Source organism: Tenrec ecaudatus, chromosome 7, assembly GCF_050624435.1.
Source record: "Tenrec ecaudatus isolate mTenEca1 chromosome 7, mTenEca1.hap1, whole genome shotgun sequence".
NCBI classification, from domain to species: Eukaryota; Metazoa; Chordata; class Mammalia; order Afrosoricida; family Tenrecidae; genus Tenrec; species Tenrec ecaudatus.
The window spans coordinates 65,910,194-65,929,621 of record NC_134536.1 but is presented as its reverse complement, the minus strand read 5'-3'; the positions used below and the strand labels follow the sequence as shown (position 1 = coordinate 65,929,621).

Genomic DNA, 19,428 nt, shown 5'->3' with positions numbered 1-19,428 from the left:
GGCTACCGTGTTAAGCTGTGAGCACAGGCTGGCTTGTTCGACTCGCCGAGAGCCAGTGCACACTGAGTGTGTCCAGTGTGCTAGTCAGAGCTCCAGGTGGAGCTGCGAACAGTGAGGCTGACGAATCAAGGCGCAGACTCCCATCATGCCATCAACAGCGAGGGTTTCAGATTTACATGGCTATAAATGTTAGTAGAACAGTTTAACATTCCAGCAAAGGCATGATGGCTGATCGCCTCGGTAGACTCAAGGGTACTCAATGGCACCATTTCCTTCAAAATATACAAAAAAAAAAAAAAAAATCTCCTGGACAGCTACAGACCTCGTCGTCCCAGCCTCGGCATCACTGGCTCGTCCCGATCCAGCCATCACGGAGGAGTGAGCGGTACCCTGTCTTACAACGTTTCCCTTCACACAGACCTTCGCGTAGGTAAAGCTGGCGCAGCAGAGAAAGAGCGACCAGGTAGCAGCAGAAAGAAAGCAGAAAATGTACCAAATGGGATCTAAAGAAGTAACGATGACTAATAATAAAGCTAACATTTAATAAGAGGGCTTTTTATCAGTAGGGCCACGCAGCTACTCAACGGAGGCCCGAAGTGGAGCCTCATCAGTGCGGCTCCACAATCCACGCCTGCAGGCACCGGCAGTGCTGCCTCCAGGAGAAGAGGAGCGGTCTCCGTGGGAAACCCACCCCCAGAAGCATGAGGTAGCCACCGGCTCCACCAACCAGGCCTCGGCTTCGCTCCTTACCTTCAATGCCTTTGAGCCCACGGTGACTCCTGTCTGCAGCATGCCGTCTGCTATACCCAGCCTGTCCATGTTCAGGAGGAAAGGCGTCACCAAGGTGACGTAGGTGGCTCCTGACCATTTCTTCAGAAAACCTGGAGCCCACTTTTCAGTGGATCCACCAACATTATCGAGGATGAAATCAAACCTGGAAGGAAAAGAAAGAAAAACAAAAGACCCTTCTCAGTCTTGAGCCAAGCTCGGATCTCTCTCTCTCTCACTGCCAGGGGACTCTCGGGCTTCTTTTGCGGACAGCTCACAAGTCACCCTGCAGCACGTTCGTTACCCGGGAGGTGTGGGGAGAGAACATGACAGGCGGTTGCTAGGACTCTGGCTTTTCTCCAAGATCAGGCAAACATGACTGCTGCTGTCCGGCCCCCAAATCACACTTCCAGTGCTTTAAGAAAGACTTCAGCAAGTCGTTTCCGCTCCCGCCCCTCCACCCCTAGCTTCTAAAACCAGTTTTGGCCCAACTGTGCGATCTTGATTCTTTGACGGGACTAACTAAGGCAAAGACAACGCGAGAGGGCACACTCCGGAGAACGACCTGAAGGAGGGTGATTCTCCTCGTTACTAAAAAACTTTAATCAACGAATATGGGATACCTGATTGAAAGAAGACGTAGGGGCAGCTTGTGATCACGGAAGAAGCCCTAGTGGTGCAGTTGGTTAGCTTTGAGCTGCTAACTACAAGGTCAGCAGTTCTAATCCACCTCCCGCTCCACAGGAGGAAGGCTTTCTGCTCCTGTAAGGATCCGTAGCCTCAGAAACCCTTGCGGGGCCCTTCTACCATGTCCAATCATTGCTGTATGTTGGCATCAACTCCACAACGGCAGGGAGTTTGGTTTGGTTTTGGTTGGAGCTTTTGATTTACACACACACACCGCCCTCTACTCAAGTGCCTGGCATTTGAAAACTCATCAACAAACGGCTAACCGCTGAGCTCGAGGCAGCGAGCAGCTTTCCCAGTGCCCGGCAGCTGTGATGTTGGTTAGGGGTGGAGCAGAGGACCGAGCAGCCCCTCTATTTCCACCCCAAGCCACTGTCACCATCAGCCAGGCTGACAGACCTCCTCCATCTGCTCCGACTCGGGACAGCAGGCTGACCCACAGCCTCCAGACAGCCAGAGACAGTGAGCACCTCCAGCGTCCCCAGGATCCCTCTTTACACTCGCTCTGCTTCTGGAAGCCTTTATGAAGCCCAGACACCAAAAGGCTGTGTCGTGCTCACGCCCCGCTCGCTGTTCTTCTGCATTGACGGAACACGTGGCCAAGGTGGCCCGCTGTCCTCTCACCATCCAGCAGTAAGTAAAAGCAGGCTCAACTCAAATTAGCCAAGGACCGTGCAAGCAGGCGATCACCCTGAGCCCATGCCACACTGCGCTCCTGTGCTGTCCTCACAGACGTCACGCCTGGAGGGCGTGGCACGTTTTCATGCGTTCTTCTCTAAAGTTCCAACACGGTAAAGCCACCAAACCATCACAGGCCGTCCTCATCCACCGTCCCGGCTCCCATGCCCCCACGGGGACCACTGTAAGCATACGTACGGTTTTGAGGTCTTCAGCTGCCCCTCGACCTCGCCAGACTTGTAATCAATGACATCATCTGCCCCGAGCTTCCTTACAAGGTCACTGGCATCCTGAGAGCAAACGGCTGTCACGTGCGCTCCCCACGCTTTCACCACCTGCCGAAAAACAGAGAAACACCAATGCTGCTGCTTCAGCGCAGTTGGCACCAGGTGTGTATGTACCAGCTTCATCTCTAGGAGCGTTGAGGCCTGGTCTTAACAAGAGCCAGAGGAATGCCCGCTTTCTCGTGCCATCTCGGAGGCGATCGGATGCTTCACCAGGAAGCCGGACATCCCCGTCCCAGCCACTGGCTATCAGGGACCCACTGAAGTGGACGGCGAATGCAAATTTCGCACCTTTTAGGAGACGCAACGGCCACAGGAGTGGCTGCTGACTCGCTGGGTGATGGATGGAAGGTTAGGTTGTCAGAATCTGAACCACAAGCAAGGCTTCCCCACCAGGCGGGTATCCTGAGCCATGGCTGTGGTTAAGGGAAGGGCTCTCCTGTCGCAGGCCAAGCACAACTGTGGCGAGGGGGCACAAGTCTCCCCGGCTTGCCTGGTGGAGGCCAATCTGAGCGTTCTCCACCTGGTCACTGTAAACAGGACTGACTGCTACGACTGTGCCCTGTGGCCTGGGGGCAGAAGAGCAAGCACGCACTCACTCTCGTCACAGAAGATAGCTCCTCCGGTGTGCTGTGAGAGCGGCCCTGCGCCAACAAGGCAGGCAGCCCGGGTCACAGCGTCTTGTGACTCCACGCGCAGCACGCATGCGGACACGTGACTGCAAAGACAGCGCGCCAGGACAACGTGGAGGGTGGGGCTGCAGAGAATGCCACGCTTTGGGCCCAGAGAATGGAGGAGGCCCAAGAAAGCTGTGAGGAGCAGAGGGCCGAGCGATGGAGGTTTTCCCCTCGGAGAGCTTCTACCTCTGAGTCCAGTCAAAAATAAAACAGATTTCTAAGCGTGTCAAAAAAATAAGTCAATCTGCTGGTTTTAAAAAAGAACTACACAGAAAGCCATCTGTCAAGGACTAGAAAAAAATGAATCTCATTTCCCCCAAACAAGCCAGCCAGCCAGCCAGCCCCCACCCTGCCATGGGTTATGGCCAAAATCCACTGAGAAGGGCTCAGTCCGCAACCTCAAATGGAGGGTTCTCAGGGACGACACGGAGATGGGCAACAGAGGCCACGTGCCCTTTGGAAAAGCGACTGTGCAAACACAGAAACATCCCTCTCTTTGCATCTCCAACGAGTGTGAATGCAGCACCGGTGCGGAAGTGCATAATAAAAAGGGCCCTTTAGAAGAGCGAAGAGTAGAGGCTCTCCGTTGAGCTGCGATCTGAATGGTCGGCAGTTCGACACCACCAACAGCTCTCTTGGAGAAAGACTGGGCTTTCTACTCCGTCAGCAGTTGCCACCGCAGAAACCCGCATGGACTCGATGGCAGTGGGGGTGTAGAATGAGCAGGGAGACAAAGGACCACTTTGCTCGGTTAGAGCAGAAAGATCCACAGAACCGGTTTCTAGGATTAAAGAGGAGGATGCCTTATATACCAAAATATCAGTAACCAGATGTAAATAAAAAGAAGTGCTATATTCCGATGTGATCTAGATTATCTCCAACAATGGTGGGGTAAACGCTCCACATTGCTAGAATTGTGCCTCTCTAATGCCAAGTTCACATTGTTTCTAGACAATTTGAGAATACCTAGATAACGTTAACCCAAGAACTTTGTTCCGACAGTTCTGTGTCAGCTGCTTTCTCAATTCTGCTCCGAGCACCAGCTTCGTGGGCTCCTCCACTACAAGTCACACAGACCCTGGGATGTAAGAGCCCTGGGATGTGCCCCGAGTCCGGAGACGGCTTCGCTGTTAAATAAACACCCGTGAAAGGGTTTGTAACAGCACTCTTAGCGGCTTTCTCTCCTTTTTCACATTTAAAAAGCAACACTGGCAATGAGAACATTTATAAGTGACATCGTCTACAAGTTACTGTATTTATGGGCTGAAAACCACCACGCATGGGCATAACATGTGCTTTCAACAGCAACTTGCTCATGAAATTCAATAGGTGACGAGTGTAATCCAAGGTCAATAGCTCATTTGTCACCATGCTTTCTTACATATATATATATATATATATATATATATATATATACATACACACACATACATACATACAAGGGGGCTTTAAAAAGTTTGCGGGAAAATTCTATAATATTTTAATTCCATTTTCCACAGACTTTTTACCACCCTTCTCATATATGTGTGTGTCTCTAAATAGTATAAACACAGAAAGTTTAAAATCTATATATACAGATCAGAAAATTTCAAAAGGAAGCTCAAGAAGACAAGAAGTAGTAGAGTGAAATATACAAAGACCTGGAGTTGGGAAAGCCAATGGTAAGAAAATGTTCAAGAACTGAAGAAAAAATCCAAGCCTTGAGCTACTGGATTGAAGGATTCTAAGCGCAAAGTAATGCAGGAAGTATCAGAAGAAGAAGGAAGAAATATACTGAGTCACTGTGCGGAATCAGTCGACGATCAACCATTTCAAGAGGATGCTCGTGATCAAGAACCAATGGTACCAAAAGTGGACGTCCACGCTACACTGGAGGCTTTAGTGAAAGGCAGGCTCCAGGAACCGAGAGAGCGCCAGCGCACTGTCTCCACAAGCAGATGCAGCCTGGGAGCACTCACTGCCAGCAACTGAAGCCCAACACCTGACCAACACCTTGGAGGAGAGCCAGACTTGTGCTCATTCCACAGAAAGGCGGCCCAACAGATCACTTAGACGTTATAGGATCATATCATGAATATCACATGCAAGTAAAATTTTGCTGAAGATCACCTAAAAATGGTGCCGCAGCACACTGACAGGGAGCTGCCAGAAACACGCTGGACTCAGAAAAGATGGTGAGAAGAGGAACACCCTGGCCAACATCAGCTAGGTCTGGGCGGAAAGCGGAGGCCAGAAAGCTCTAGACTTGTATTTCCTTGACTATGCAAAGGTACTGGCTGTATGGATCACAACAAACTACAAATAACATTGAGAAGAGTGGGAACTGCAGAGCCCGTCCTCGAGCTCATGAAGATGAAGAGCCACGGTTCAAGCAGAAGGAGGTGATATTGCACGGTAATCGTTCGATCTGTCGGCGGAGCAGATAATCCAGGGCGCTGGACTGCATGCAGGCGACGCGGCATCAGCACCGGAGGAAGGCAGGCTGCATAAGCAGACGCCACAACCTGAGTGAAGAGGACTTGAAGCGTCTGCTGCTGACAATCAAAGGCTGTGGCCTTAGGCCTGGACTGTAACTCAATGTAAAGAAAGTGGAGAAAAGGTTGAAGCTGTCGAGGATTTCATTTCACTTGGATCCACCATAAATGCTCAGGGAAGGAGCAGCCAAGAAGTCTGATGATACATTGCACGGGGCAAATCTGCTGCACACCCAAGACCTCTTTCAAGTCCTAAAAGAGCAAAGACGGCACTGTGAGAACGAGCGGGCACCTGACCCGGGTCTTGGTATTTTCAGCCCTCAAAGGCATAGGAAGGCTGGACGGTGAATATGAAAGACTAGAACAGCTGGAACTCAGGTGATAGAGCAGGTTAAGCAATGGGCTGCTAACCCCCAAGATCAACCATTCGAACCCACCAGCTGCTATTGCTGGGCAGAAGATGAGGGTGTCTGCACCTGTCAAGGCTTAGAACCTGAAAAGCCTAGGAAGCGGCTCTACTCTGTCCTCTAGGATCACTATGAGTCCCATTTATACATTCCATTTTTCGGAGAACAGTATTGCATGTGTTTATTTACTATAACCCATTTAAAGTTACAGTTATTATTCTATGAGGTAAGGTTCACTGAGATTCTTAAAATATATGAATATACAGTTATTCTAGTACCATGTTACAAAGATTTCTCTTTAACCTATCAAATTGTGTTGACAGTTTTGTCAAAAATCAATTGGTTAATAATCTATATGCCTATTACTGTACCAGTTCCATGCTATCTTGATTACTGTAAGATTTTAAAATCAGATCATGTAAATCTTAAAATCAGATCATGTAAGTCTTGTTCTTCTTCTTATTTGGCTATTGCACCTCCAACTACATTTAGAATCACGTTATCAATTTCTATTAAAAAGCCTCAGAATTTTTAACGAAAAATTAGCATTGGTTTTTGACTTTGGTTATTTCCTATCAATTGCAATGTTCCTGCCCATCGCCTCTCTCCCTAATAGCTTCCTGACATCGGTGACACTCGACATCCACGTACCCACTTACCTATTAAAGCCCTGGAGAGGCAAACACTTCCTCTCCGTGCAGCAAGCTGAAATTACAGTGCATTTACCACACCTGCCTCTCTCGCAGCTTTGAAGGAACAAAACTCCCTTGTCATCTATCATGTTCTAAATTGGTGTGAGCAATACTCTTCTGCACACACAGAACAGAGAAATGTTTTACCTGTATAGCGAAAGTCCCGACTCCACCAGAAGCACCCAGGATTAAGACCCTGAAACACAAAAGAAACCACAGTGCAAGTGAGCCCGGAGCCGGGGGACCACCGAGGAGGCTCCCCACGCGGATCTCCCCACTCAGACAAGAGCACAGTTCTTCCGTTACCCCAGGTCAGTCAGAGTACACGCGGGGTGTTCCCTGGCCCTCTTCGCTTCACCAAGAACCTACAAACGCTTGATGGCAGACAGTCTCTGAACCGTAACCAAGGTTTAGATTTGTGTTGGTGATTTTTCAGTAGCTGCGTGATACTTGGTAACATTCGCCTCACAAGTTTTCCAGGCTAAAATCACCCTCCCTTCCTGTACAAGAGGCCCTTTTTAGTGTGTTTGTAGACTTACTTGCTCTCTAAGAAAAGTCACATTCCTGGCCACATTCCTGGCCCAGTGGAAAAACCTCCTTTTGTTCAGACATGTGCTTGCTCAAGCGGTTCACCGCTCACCAATGGGCCCCAGCCTGGTCTTCAGTGTGGCTTCCAGCCAGCCCGGCTGGCTCGTCGTCACCCTCCTGCTAGTCCACCCTAGGGTGCTGATGAGCCTCCGTGTAAGGCTGGGCTGGGGTTGGACCAATGACCATTCAGGGGAAGTGGGACGCCAAGGAAGCTGTGACTTCCCTGACATAGCATGTGACATTTCTTGAGCTGATGGACTGGCACACTGGGAGAAGCAGGGCCCAGACGCAGCATCCTGCGACCCAAACGTGTTTGGTGATCACTGCTTCTCAGACACGCTCGTTCTTGGACCTGGCTGGGCCATCAGAGGCAGCCACGGTCAACTGCATGGGTGCAGGTCCCACATTGCACTTTGTTGTTAAGCTACCCATCGAGACTGCGGGACATTACCAAAAGTGGCTCTTTAATATTTGATGCTACATTAGCTAAGGAAATATTATGAGAATTATCTTGGGAGTGCCCAAGGGAAATGTTTTCCTGAGTGTAAAGTGGTGGAAGTAGCCGTGCTTCTGTTTGTTCTGACACTATGGGTTTGGGTTGAGTTGTAGGTATACTATCGAACTGTCTCCTGGGAGTCCCTCTTGGATGCTGCTACTAGAACATGCCTCTCTCTGGCAAGTACCCCGGGCCTCTATTTGGTTTATGACCTGAACTCCACGTTGACGTCTTTGTTTATTTTTTTCAATCTCACCCAAATTACAGAAGGCTAAGTTAGATTTTAAAAGGCACCGCTACCATTTCGGGAGCAGCTGTTTGTGAGACAGACACCGGTAAATACGAGGAGCCTTTAAAGCTTGTGGACACGTCCCATTCTCTTCTTTTAACCCATTATCTTTTCATCCGGTTGCCCCTGAACTTTTCGAAGCCCCCTTGCATAATTAAGACAATTCTTACAAATTGTTCTTTCTGTAAGAGCTACTTTTTACTGCACAGAATTATAAACTCTGAAGCTTCAAGCATGAAGCATCCTAAACCCTTCAATTCACAACGACATTCTCAGTCTTCCCAAACCTAACCCACTGCCATCGAGTCGATTCGGACTCACAGGGACCCTCTGGGACTGTGAATCGTTATGGGGGTAGACAGCCTCATCTTTCTCCCTTGGAGCTGCTGCTGGGTTCCAACTTGTGACCTTGCGCCTAGCAACTCAACTCAGAACCCAATTGTGCCACCAGGACTCATTTTTACTGTCTTAGTGCTTCCTGAACAGGGGACAAGGCATGGAAATACCTCCCAAGTACATCTCAAAAGGGATCCACTCTCTTCATTTTGTCCATGTCTATGGAAACGTAACTTACCAAACTCTCATTCAAGTTCTCCCACGGTCTAATCTTTCTCTCAACTTCTGACTTTTCCTCTCATTATTCCTTGATCCTAACTCTTCACCTCAGTTGCTCTGGTCTCCTGTCTCTTCCCCCGAGACCCCTACATGGGCCCATTCCTCCAGGCTTGATGCCTCTGTACCAGCGAAGGCCTCCCTCCTGGATGGCCTCTGCCCAGGCTTCCTCCGCTGTGCCAGGGGAATCTGTGCCGTGCTCGTGGTATTCTCAGTCATCACACTGTTAGCTGGCATGCGCAGCCCCTGCTCCCGATGCTAATAAGCACAAGAGGACAGAAGCCTCGTAGCATACCCAGCAGGATGTGCCTGATCAACTTGTCTTGACCTTAAACATGAAAAATAATCCCTCCACGTCAGTTTGTTTGACAAACAAGGTGCTACTCACTCCAAGCGCTGTATTTGAAAGACAGGACTAAAGTTTCTGCTTTAAAGAAAACAACAACAAAAAGTGCCATCAAGTCGATTCCACCTCCTAGTGACCCTATAGGGCAGGGCAGAACTGCCCCTGTGGGTTTTGGAGACTGTAACTCTTTATGGAAGTAGAAAGCCTCATCTTTCTCCCATGGGGTGGCTGATGGTTTTGAATGCAACCCAGTGTGTAATCCCGTAGGTTAGCAATTCAAAACCCCCAAGCGCTACACGGGTGAATAAAGAGGCTTTCTGCTCCTAAATGCTTTAGTCTTGGAAATCCAGAGAGGCAGTTCTACTCTGTCTGTAGGGTCGCTGTCTGTGCGTTCGCCTCTATTTGATGGCAGTAAGTAAAGCTTTAGATGAATTTCTAATCCTCTGAGAATGCTAAAGACACCAGCAGATATACTGAGTGCTTCCGGACCCAACTGCCAGACACCTCTCTCCCCCTTTATTCTTGTTCCAAAGATGAAAAGGTGCTTCACAGCTGCACTGGGGAAAAGAGGGAGTGGCTCCCCCACAGCAGCTCCACTTCCTGATGTGGCCACTTGATGGCGCCCCAGAGAGCACACAAACAGGGAGCAGGTCCCTGAGGGCTGTCCAGGAGGCTTCCGCAGATGCCTGCTGGTCCTGCTAACACCTGGTTCTGTGCGGGTTCATTCTGGGTCTGCACTTTTCTTTAAACAAAGACAGCTCCCAAAAGAGCAGCAGGCAAAATAAATTCACAAGCCAGAGAGAAGTGGCGGATCCTTTATGGTGAGAAGTCCTGCAAAGAACAACTATTTTTCTCAACTTGCAAGCACTTTCAGTGCAAAGGGAAAACACCAGTTGCTACCCTGATGGCCTTTCACTGAGGCCATCCCTCGGAAAGGGTCCTGCTACACACCCGAATCCCACTGAAGGAAGAGCTACACAACGCAGGCAGCTCTCGACTCAGGAGGAGGTCGTGTGCTAGTGACCCCACAGTCAGGCGGTCCCAATGCCAGTCACGGCACTTTTGTTTTCAGTTCATTGTTGCCTTTTAGTAGCAGTATCTTATAACCCCCATCTTTGGAAATCTATGAGTGAACCTCTGAGAAAGAATATCAGCAAATTACACACTGCAACACTGTGTGTAGCTTATTTTACTAAAATGGAAAAAAAAAGCTGTACACTCTAAATCTTGGACTACTTCGAGAGTGAGAAAAGGGGTGTGGGACTGCTTAGTAGTAATTTATAAAGAGCAAGAGCCTAGAAACTACCTTTTAAAAAGGGGGTTTTTTGGGCATAGAATTCCGGTTCTATACAATTCAATGGTTTAAGTATATTGAAAAGAACTGTGCAATCACCACCACGTCCACGTTAGCACAATCTCTTCATTTTGCACCATTATTACTAACTCTCCGTCGTGCCCCCGCCCCCACCTTCTAGCTGCCATAACCCTGAAGAGCTAACTCACAGTGACCCCTCTGGGTCTCCGAGAATGTCACTGCTCACAGGGGCAGGAAGCTCATATGGACCATGCGGCTGTACCACACGGCCAAGACACGGTAACCACCAGGGCTCTGGATGACCACTGTGGTTACTATCTCTGGAGAGTGGCCTAGCCTAGATTTCACTTAAGAAAAACATACTAACGGGAAAGTGTAAGGAGAAAGTGGGAACCGATCACAAGGATCGACCTATACCCCCTCCCTGGGGGACGGACAACAGAAAAGTGGATGAAGGGAGACATATACGTCAGTGAGGTAGTTAGTTTATTGTGCCAACCTGGCCGATAAACACGTGGGGTCAACTGAAGGGCAGAGGGATAAATGGTCAGCGAGCCTCGCCTTTCTAGTTCTCGGGTCTCTTGCTCTCTGATGGTTAGACCAGGGTGCAGCTGCCTTAGTCAGTTCCCTGCTTCAGCTGGCAGGGCTCACTTCCTGCAAGATATCCCTGAGGAGAAGCCACACATGGACTATCCCTGATGCAGCTTTGGGTGTGTGAAGACCCCTGCCAGCTGACTCAGCTTTCCTCCTGCAGTCGGCATCGTTGCATCTGTTTTGTGAGATGGAGGAGGACTTTGTGGGTTGGTGTTGGACATAAGAGTTAATGTTGGACTTGCGGGCTTGGGCAGCACTGGGTTGGGATGTTTTCTTGATGTGCACATACCCTTTACATAAAACTCTCTTTTAAACATGAGTTTCTGTGGATTTGTTTCTTTACTGTACCCAGACTAACACAGTCAATGTAAGACATGAAAAAATAGTAATAACATAAATTATCAAGAGTTCATGAGGGAGGGAGGAGAAAAAATAAGAAGCTGATACCAAGAGCTCAAGTAGAAAGAAAATGTTTTGAGAATGATGATGACAACAAATGTATAAATGTGCTTGACATAATGGATGGATGGATGGGTGGATGGATGGATGGATGGATGGATGGATTGTGATGAGTTGTATGACCTCCCAATAAAATGATTTTTTTTAAAAAGAAAAACATACAAAAACCCCAACAACAAAAGAAAACACAGGAAAACCTCAATCCAAAAGAAAGCAGAAGATGCTAGAAACTAGAACAAATTAGAAATGGGTTAAAAGGGAAAACAGTGATCACCTGTTAAACTTTAACCTGACTGTCTGCAGTAACCCACTTTCCAGCGCCTGTCTGCGGGCGGGGCTGTTCACATTCCTCAGCTGTGGTCTCAGGGAGTCCCACGGAGGCTTAATCCACCCGGTCACCCACAGCTTTCTGCAAACCCTGGAAACACCCTATTTTTAATGGGCACTGCTGCTGAAAATCCCCCAGTTTAATTACACTCCTCTTACAAATAGGGCTGCTTTTGAAGTCAGTAGGCACGGCACTTTAAAATCAACCTCCTGGCTATCGGGTCAGTACTGACTCACAGGCTCCCCTGGGGCAGGGAGAACTGCTGCTGCGAGTCTTCCAGACTGCAGTTGTTCAGGGAGTAGAAGGCCCCGCCTGTCTCCTGAGGAGCACACTGGTGGTTTTGAACGGCTAACCTTGAGGATCACAGTCCAACACTTAGCCACTCTGCCCCCAGGGCTCCCTTCTGTACCTTCCATGTGACGAATCGGTGAAACCTATCACAAAAGAGCAGGAGATCCCAAAGGAGCGAGTCCTCTTTCAAGTTTCTGTGCTCAGGGTGGGCCCTGGAGATCTTTGTCATCCAGAACGGGGTGGATAGAGGCTCTGGTCTCTCAGGGAAGCTTCTATTTCATTCCTCAACTTTTCTAGCACAAAATCATGTGGCCTACATGGCTCCTGCCCCGAGGCCCCTTACTTGGGCAGAGGGGCCCAGGAACATGCCAAGAGCAGAGTACCATTTAACCTTGGAGAGGGAAACAGCCGAGTCAGAGAAGATTAAAGCTCCCACCAGCACAAACAAATGATCTGTAGAAAACAAAAATCAGTGATCTGTGGTCAGACTGACCACGGCCAGTCGGAAGGCTGGACGGGAAGTTGAGGGAGGGGCTGGGAGTTGAAGGCGGCGCTCGGGGGATAACGTGGGAAGGGACTGTCCGAGCGGCCGCCCTGCCTGAGGACGCGCATCAGGATGGTGACCCCGAGGAGGGGCAGGGGTTGAAATGGTGTGTCTCTGGCTCTGCAGAAAACCCCAGACACCAAACTGCCCTGGGGTGGATTCTGGCTCCTGGCCACCCTGGGGCGCGGAGTAGAACTGCCCCTGGGTTTCTGAGGCTGTCACCCTTTAGAGGACTAGAGAGCCTTGTCTTTCTCCATGGCTTTGCACGCTTTCCACAGAATGAAAAATTAAAAAGTCAGGAGAGTGCTACAAAGATGTACTGTCCTTGTTGCGCTTTACATCTAATTTAAATCTGAAGACACAGATGGGTGATGGCAAACTGTTTAATGAGGGGCTAGATTGGCTTCGCACAGGGAGGGAGGCGCTGAATCTGCAGCGGAGTGACAAGCACAGGACATGTCAAGCCACCCTGCCGAGGGAGCTGCAATCGCCGGGCCCCTTCTTGAGAAGGCCTCCGCGGTTCGCACGGACATTGCCCGGTTTACAGGGGAGTTGCCTGGAACTCTAAGCACATTTCCCAGGACAATCTTGGCGGGGTGCCCAGGGGGTTGTTTGTCAAGGTGCGGCCGTGCACAGTATAGTAATGGCTCTGTGGGAAATGCACTCTGAATTTCAAACTGGGACCCTGGAACCCAGTTCCCCAAATCCAAATCACTGGCTCTCCCTGGAGACGCACCAGCAAGAAGGGGAGCGGCGGCACGGTGAGCAGCCCAGTGCTCAGAGGTGGAGTCCCCAGGAAGCAAAGGACCCCTACCCGCCAGCTCCTCACTCACTTACCCAGACAGCAGCTCTAGCAATGCATTTGTGTGGATCGAGTTTTTGTAAAACCTGCACGAGGAGGACATGCTAATCCCAATCAGCTCATCACTTATCTTTTTCCACACTCCCCTGGTGGCACAGTGGGCTATGCGCTGGGCTGCCAACCACAAGGGTCAGCAGTTCGAACCTACCACCTGCTTCATAGGAAAAACATGAGACTGTCTACTCCTGTAAAGATTCCAAGTCTTAGGAGCCCAAAGGAGCAGCTCTACTCTGCCCTCCGGGGTCACTATGCACCAGAGTGGACTTGACAGCGGTGAGTGAGTGGGTGGGTGGGTGAGTAAGTGAGTGGGTGAGTGAATGAGAGAGTGAGTGAGAGAGTGGGTGAGTGAGAGAGTGGGTGAGTGAGTGGGTGGGTGAGTGAGTGGGTGGGTGAGTGAGTGGGTGAGTGAGTGAATGAGAGTGAGTGAGTGAGTGGGTGAGTGAGAGGCAGAGAGTGAGTGAGTGAGTGAGTGGGTGAGTAAGAGTGGGTGAGTGAGTGAGTGAGTGAGTGGGTGAGTGAGTGGGTGAGTGAGTGAATGAGAGAGTGAGTAAGTGAATGAGAGAGACTGAGTGAGTGAGTGAGTGAGAGTGAGTGAGTGAGTGGGTGAGAGAGAGTGGGTGGGTGGGTGGGTGGGTGAGTGAGTGAGAGAGTGAGTGAGTGAGAGAGTGAGTGAATGAGTGGGTGAGTGACTGAGTGGGTGAGAGTGGGTGAGTGGGTGAGTGAGTGAGTGAGAGAGTGAGTGGGTGAGAGAGAGTGGGTGGGTGAGTGGGTGGGTGGGTGAGAGAGAGTGAGTGGGTGAGTGAGTGGGTGGGTGGGTGGGTGAGTGAGAGAGTGAGTGGGTGACAGTGGGTGGGTGGGTGGGTGAGTGAGTGAGAGAGTGAGTGGGTGAGAGAGAGTGGGTGGGTGGGTGAGTGAGTGAGAGAGTGTGTGGGTGAGTGAGAGTGGGTGGGTGGGTGAGTGAGTGAGTGGGTGAGTGAGTGAGAGAGAGAGTGAGTGGGTGAGAGAGAGTGGGTGGGTGGGTGAGTGGGAGAGTGAGAGAGTGGGTGAGTGAGTGGGTGAGTGAGAGTGGGTGGGTGGGTGAGTGAGTGAGAAAGTGAGTGTGGTTCCCAACTGTCTGGCTGGCTGGCCCTGCGAGGCTGGCTTCACTACACATGATTACAGCAGCGGCCTTGGGCACAGCAGTGCGCTGACCATAAAGTAACTGAGTATTAATGCATCTAATTACCTCCTATTTCCACCACTCGTCCTACTGTGAAGTGCCCAACTCCAGCCAGGGTATTTTCAATCACGTCATATGAATGTGAAAATTGGACATTAGACAAGAAGACTGAAGAAAAATCAGGGCATTTAAACTATGGTGTTGTACAATGTGGGAAATAAATCCCAGACTGGTCCATCCCCAGCACTTAAAGGAACTAAAGGCCGCTAAGTAGCCAGAGCACACCAGGCTGGGCGATGGGGCCGCCGTCAGAGCGCAGCTGCCTGGGGCATGGGATCCTGAGAATCAGATTCATCAAGGGAGGGCCGGGGAAGGCAATCTGCCCCACAGTTTTAGAAACTTGAAATGAAGGAAGCAGGCATCATCCGGGGAAAACGGTTAACCCTGTCGTCCTCAGCCAAGAGGAACCGGGGGAGGGACCTCAAACTAGGGACGACACAATGCTCAGGAAACCTCTGGGCTCACTGGCCCCTTTGTCTTCTGGGGCGTGGCCACCCAATTTTGCAGAATTGGCTAATAAAGTCTTGTTCTCGCTTAAGTAGGTACAGATCGATCTCGGGAGTGTTCCTGGGTAAGCACCCGTGATTACACCTTGGTAACCGCCTATGGGTAAGGCGGTCCACCCCAATTCTTCCTCTGAGACCCCGAGGGTCTACTCCTAGTCCGGTTTGGTTTTTTTTAAACAGGCTGTTGGTATTAGCTTTTCTTCTCTCTGTTTTTTTTCTGCTCAGTCTCCGTGGAGACCGTCAAAAATTGCCATGCCGACTATATTTCAAGTCATCACGGCGGGGTATTGGGAAAAGTTTTCAATTAGCAATAATCGCGCCTCGGATAAACCTCACTGGCTACGATATTGCCACTGTGCAAAGCTAGCTTTTCCTTTTTTCTCTTAAAAAAATCATTTTATGGGGGGCTCATACAGATCTTACCACAATTGATACATATACCCACTGTGTCATGCACCTTTTACACATGTTGCCATTATCATTTTAAAAACACTTTCTTTCAACTTGAGCCCTCGGTGTCAGTTCATTCCCCCCTCCCCCCATCCTCCCTCCCTCCTGAGCCCTTGATAACTTATAAATTTTTTTTTTCATGTCTTACACCAACCGCTGTCTCCCTTCACCTACTTTTCTGTTGTCCATCCCCCTGGGAGAGGGTTATATGCCAATCATTGTGATAGGTTTCCCCTTTCTCCCCCTACCTTACCCTTACCCTCCTGGTATTGCTATTTTCATTATTGGTCCTGAGGGGCAAGCCGGAGGTTCTTATTGACCCACCAGTTACCAAGAGGAATTGAGGCGGTATATGGTGTCGGCAGCTTTTCTCAGTGAACAATGCTGAAAGTACCATGCACTGTCAAAAAGAACAAACAGATCTACCTTGGAAGAAGTACAGCCCAAATGCTCCCTACAGGCAAGAATGGCAAGTCTTTGTTCTCATGTACTTTGGACATGTTGTCAGGAGACACCAGTCCCTGGAGAAAGGACATCATGCTTGGCAATGAGAAGGGGCATTAAGAGAGAGAGGCCTTTGACAAGGTGGATGGACACAGAGGCTGCCTCGACGGGCTCCAACATAAGCAGGATTGTGAGGATGTATACTCTGATGTCGTACAATGAGTGAGCAAATCGAGGGTGGACCTGAGAAGTGTGGATCCTAAACCTAATCACTCCCGAGAATAGACACAGACAGACATCTACACTCGGGAGAAGACAGACAACATGTGAAGTTCATCTACAAGCACACCAGAGCCCAGAAACTCAAGGAGAGTCTAAGGGAAGGGAGCGCTGTGGCTGGGACGCTGATGTGGACGGTCAGCCTCTAGAAGTGTGAAAATGTTCCACTCTGATTTAAAGCCTCCCACCTGTGGTATTTCTTTGACAGCAGCCCTGGGTAACTGAACACACTCTGATACTCTCTCTGCCAGTCTTCCTCTCCTCTTAGGTGACACGAGATTTGCCTAAACAAAACAAACCCCAAGCCAAGTCCAACTCACAGTGACCCTCGACGGGCTTTCCAGAGCTTTGAATCTTGACCGGAACAGACGGCCTCGTTTTGTCCCGCGGAACAGCGGGTGGATATGAACTGGACCTTGTGGTGAGCAGTCCGATACTTGCCCAACAGCACCACCCAAGCCCCCTAGAGTTGCCTAGTGCAGTGGTTCTCAACCTGTGGGTCGCAACCTCTTTGGGGGTCGAGCGACTTTCACAGGGGTCACCTGATTCATAACAGTAGCAAAATGACAGTGATGAAGTGGCAACAAAAATAATCCTATGGTTGGGGGGTCACCACCACATGAGGAACTAAATGAAAGGGTCGTGGCATGAGGAAGGTTGAGAACCACTGGCCTACAAGGAAACTACTTTGCAAATGCATTTGCTTTGCATCCAGTGGAGAATATTTACATGGTTAGAGGTAGCGCAGTGGCAGTAGGTTTGGTGTGGTTGGCTGGTTCCGTAATCATTGGCGTAGAAGTGAATTATTGCCAGCCCCCCTGGCTTAAGAGTGTCTTCCAGAAATGTTCCAGTCTTCCACTAAATTGACTCTCCTAGGCTTCTTGATGCTTTCGACATTTTTGTGGTAACACTGAGCACTGTGGAGCTGTCAAAGGGAAAACCTGATAGCAGACATCGTGCTTTGATTTGGGGGTGCGTGTAGGGGGTGGGGATATCAAAATCAAACACTCATTTAAAGAAATTCCTGACCTAAATTAATGGGCCAGTGGCTTTTCTTTTACTCAAACTTGCAAGGTCTTTCTTTCCTGTTAGAAGACTGCTTGCCTTATTAAATTTGAATATCAACACATAGAGTAGGGTAGAGATCCAGACCATCTTGAGACGGGACATCTACTGATCTCCATAAAAGGGGGAGGGCAAGGGTCAAGATAAGCTGTTGATTGCTCGGTATCTCTCTTCTCTTTGCCAGCTTCCCTGTGCCTAGCTCCTTTGCACACTTGCCTTTTCCAGAACCACGGTGCTCTCCTTCTATGCAGATGGAGTAACTGCCCAGAATAACCCTTAGGTTGAAATTTCTCTGAGCGTTGATTATTTTTAACAGCATCTGTCACTGGAATATGTGGGTAGTGAAGGAAAAGCAGAGTATGAAGTGTGCAGAGTCAGATGCTAACCTATAGAAAGTACTTCCAATCAAAAGACAAGTAAAAACTACATGGAAGGCATCACACACACACACCAGCCAATGAGAGCCGTCAATTAAAATACAACAGCATTTTAGTACTATTACTGCCCAAGGAAATCGGAAATGTCCTGAAACAAACAAAACACAAGAAAGAAACTTAGTACGCATTTCCCCAAATTTGACACTCCAAGTGTTACACGACAGAAACAAGGATTAGCTGTGATGTGGAAACTGATGTTCTTGTGGTTGCTATTGGCGATGGCTCAGTGACCCCGGGGAGAGGAGGACCAAACACTGGCCAGTCTTGCGCCACCCTCACCACGGTGACGTTGGAGCCACTGCGTCACCCTATCTCCCTGATGTAGATGAGAAGTCTCCCTGGCCTCCCTTCTAAGGAGCGCTTTAGCAGTACATGTTCCAAGACAGGTTTGTTCATGCTGCTGGCCGTTCAAGATATACTCAATATTTTTAATAAAGATATTCGATACCCATAATCCAAATGCACCCATTTTTCTGCAGTCTTCCTTATCCATTATCCAATTTATCCTGCACATGAGGCGCTGAGAATACCATGGTTTGGGCCAGGTGCCCCTTGACCTTCAAACTGCTTATCCTGTGTCATGCTGTACATTCCACAGCTTGCCCAAAGAATCCACCCTGAGACTAGAAAAGATGTCGTCATAGGTTGTTGAAATATGTATGGACCTCATAGCATGCCCATAAGTAGCTGTTCTCTCCTTCCTAGAAACCTGCTTCTTTCGACTCCTTCTCTTCCAGGGGAATATCCACAAGGCAGAGAGTATCGGTTTTAACCCGATCCCGCCCCTTGAACATGCACAGAAAAGACAGCCACAGCCCACAGTGGCCTGGAAGAGGAGGACCTTCGAAAGATGTCACCAGGCCAACTGGGCCAACATTTCAAAGCAGAGGCCAGACAAGCCACTTTCCTGGATTCATGACCCTCCCTCAGGAATCTGTCATACATATAATCCCCTCACTTGACTTCCTGGAATTGGCGAATAAAACGGAAAATCCCCTTTTTTCTTTCCAGGGGCTTGCCCCGGCAGCACTAGAGGCTTACTTCTTGCTCGGGCAACCTATGCCCAGTTTTCCCCTCGTTTGTCCAGCCTGTGTCTGTCTTTGATGCTCAGGGGCACCAGGAGTGAGGCCTGGTCACTAACAAAGTGGCCGGCCCTCTGCTTCTTAACTCCTTAACTTAAAGAGGCCTTTTTGTAGCAGGATGCCCACTGAGACACACGGTGCCGGAGGAAGAATGAGAAATGACCTACAGTAAAGTGGAGCCGGGAGTGGCTCATCCAGAAAGCACAGGGGCGATGGGGCTGCACAAGTGGAGGATGCAAGTAGTCTCACCCTGGGTTCACTGCCCTCAGGACCCTTTGAAGTACTGAAAACAAAACCCCAAAAGACTGAAAGGTAGTTTATTACTTCATACTATTAATACTTCAATAAGAACAATCAAAGGGGACAGAGGGGGAAAATGAGGAGCTGATACCAAGGGCTCAAGTAGAAAGCAAAGATTTTGAAAATGATGATGGCAACGAATGTACAAATGTGCTTGACACAATGGATATATGTATGGATTGTGCTAAGAGTTGTACGAGCCTCCAGTGAAATGATTAAAAAAAAGAACAATCAAAGGTGCCTACAAAATCCAGT

At 49.3% G+C, this 19,428-nt stretch overlaps 1 protein-coding gene and 1 non-coding gene across 3 annotated transcripts in view; both read right to left on the bottom strand.

Moving 5' to 3' along the window:
• Positions 1-19,428, bottom strand: part of RTN4IP1 (reticulon 4 interacting protein 1) — a 44,474-nt gene that overhangs the window by 7,804 nt on the left and 17,242 nt on the right. For both annotated transcript variants that reach the window (XM_075554711.1, XM_075554710.1), the window contains exons 5-7: positions 6,815-6,863; positions 2,332-2,468; positions 751-934 (exon numbers count right to left, since the gene is read on the bottom strand). In XM_075554711.1, the coding sequence (XP_075410826.1) occupies positions 751-934; positions 2,332-2,468; positions 6,815-6,863 (370 nt within the window). The remainder of the gene's footprint in view (positions 1-750; positions 935-2,331; positions 2,469-6,814; positions 6,864-19,428) is intronic.
• LOC142453903 (U4 spliceosomal RNA) lies at positions 15,342-15,481 on the bottom strand. Its single transcript, XR_012785462.1, has one exon. It is a non-coding gene; the product is annotated as a U4 spliceosomal RNA (small nuclear RNA).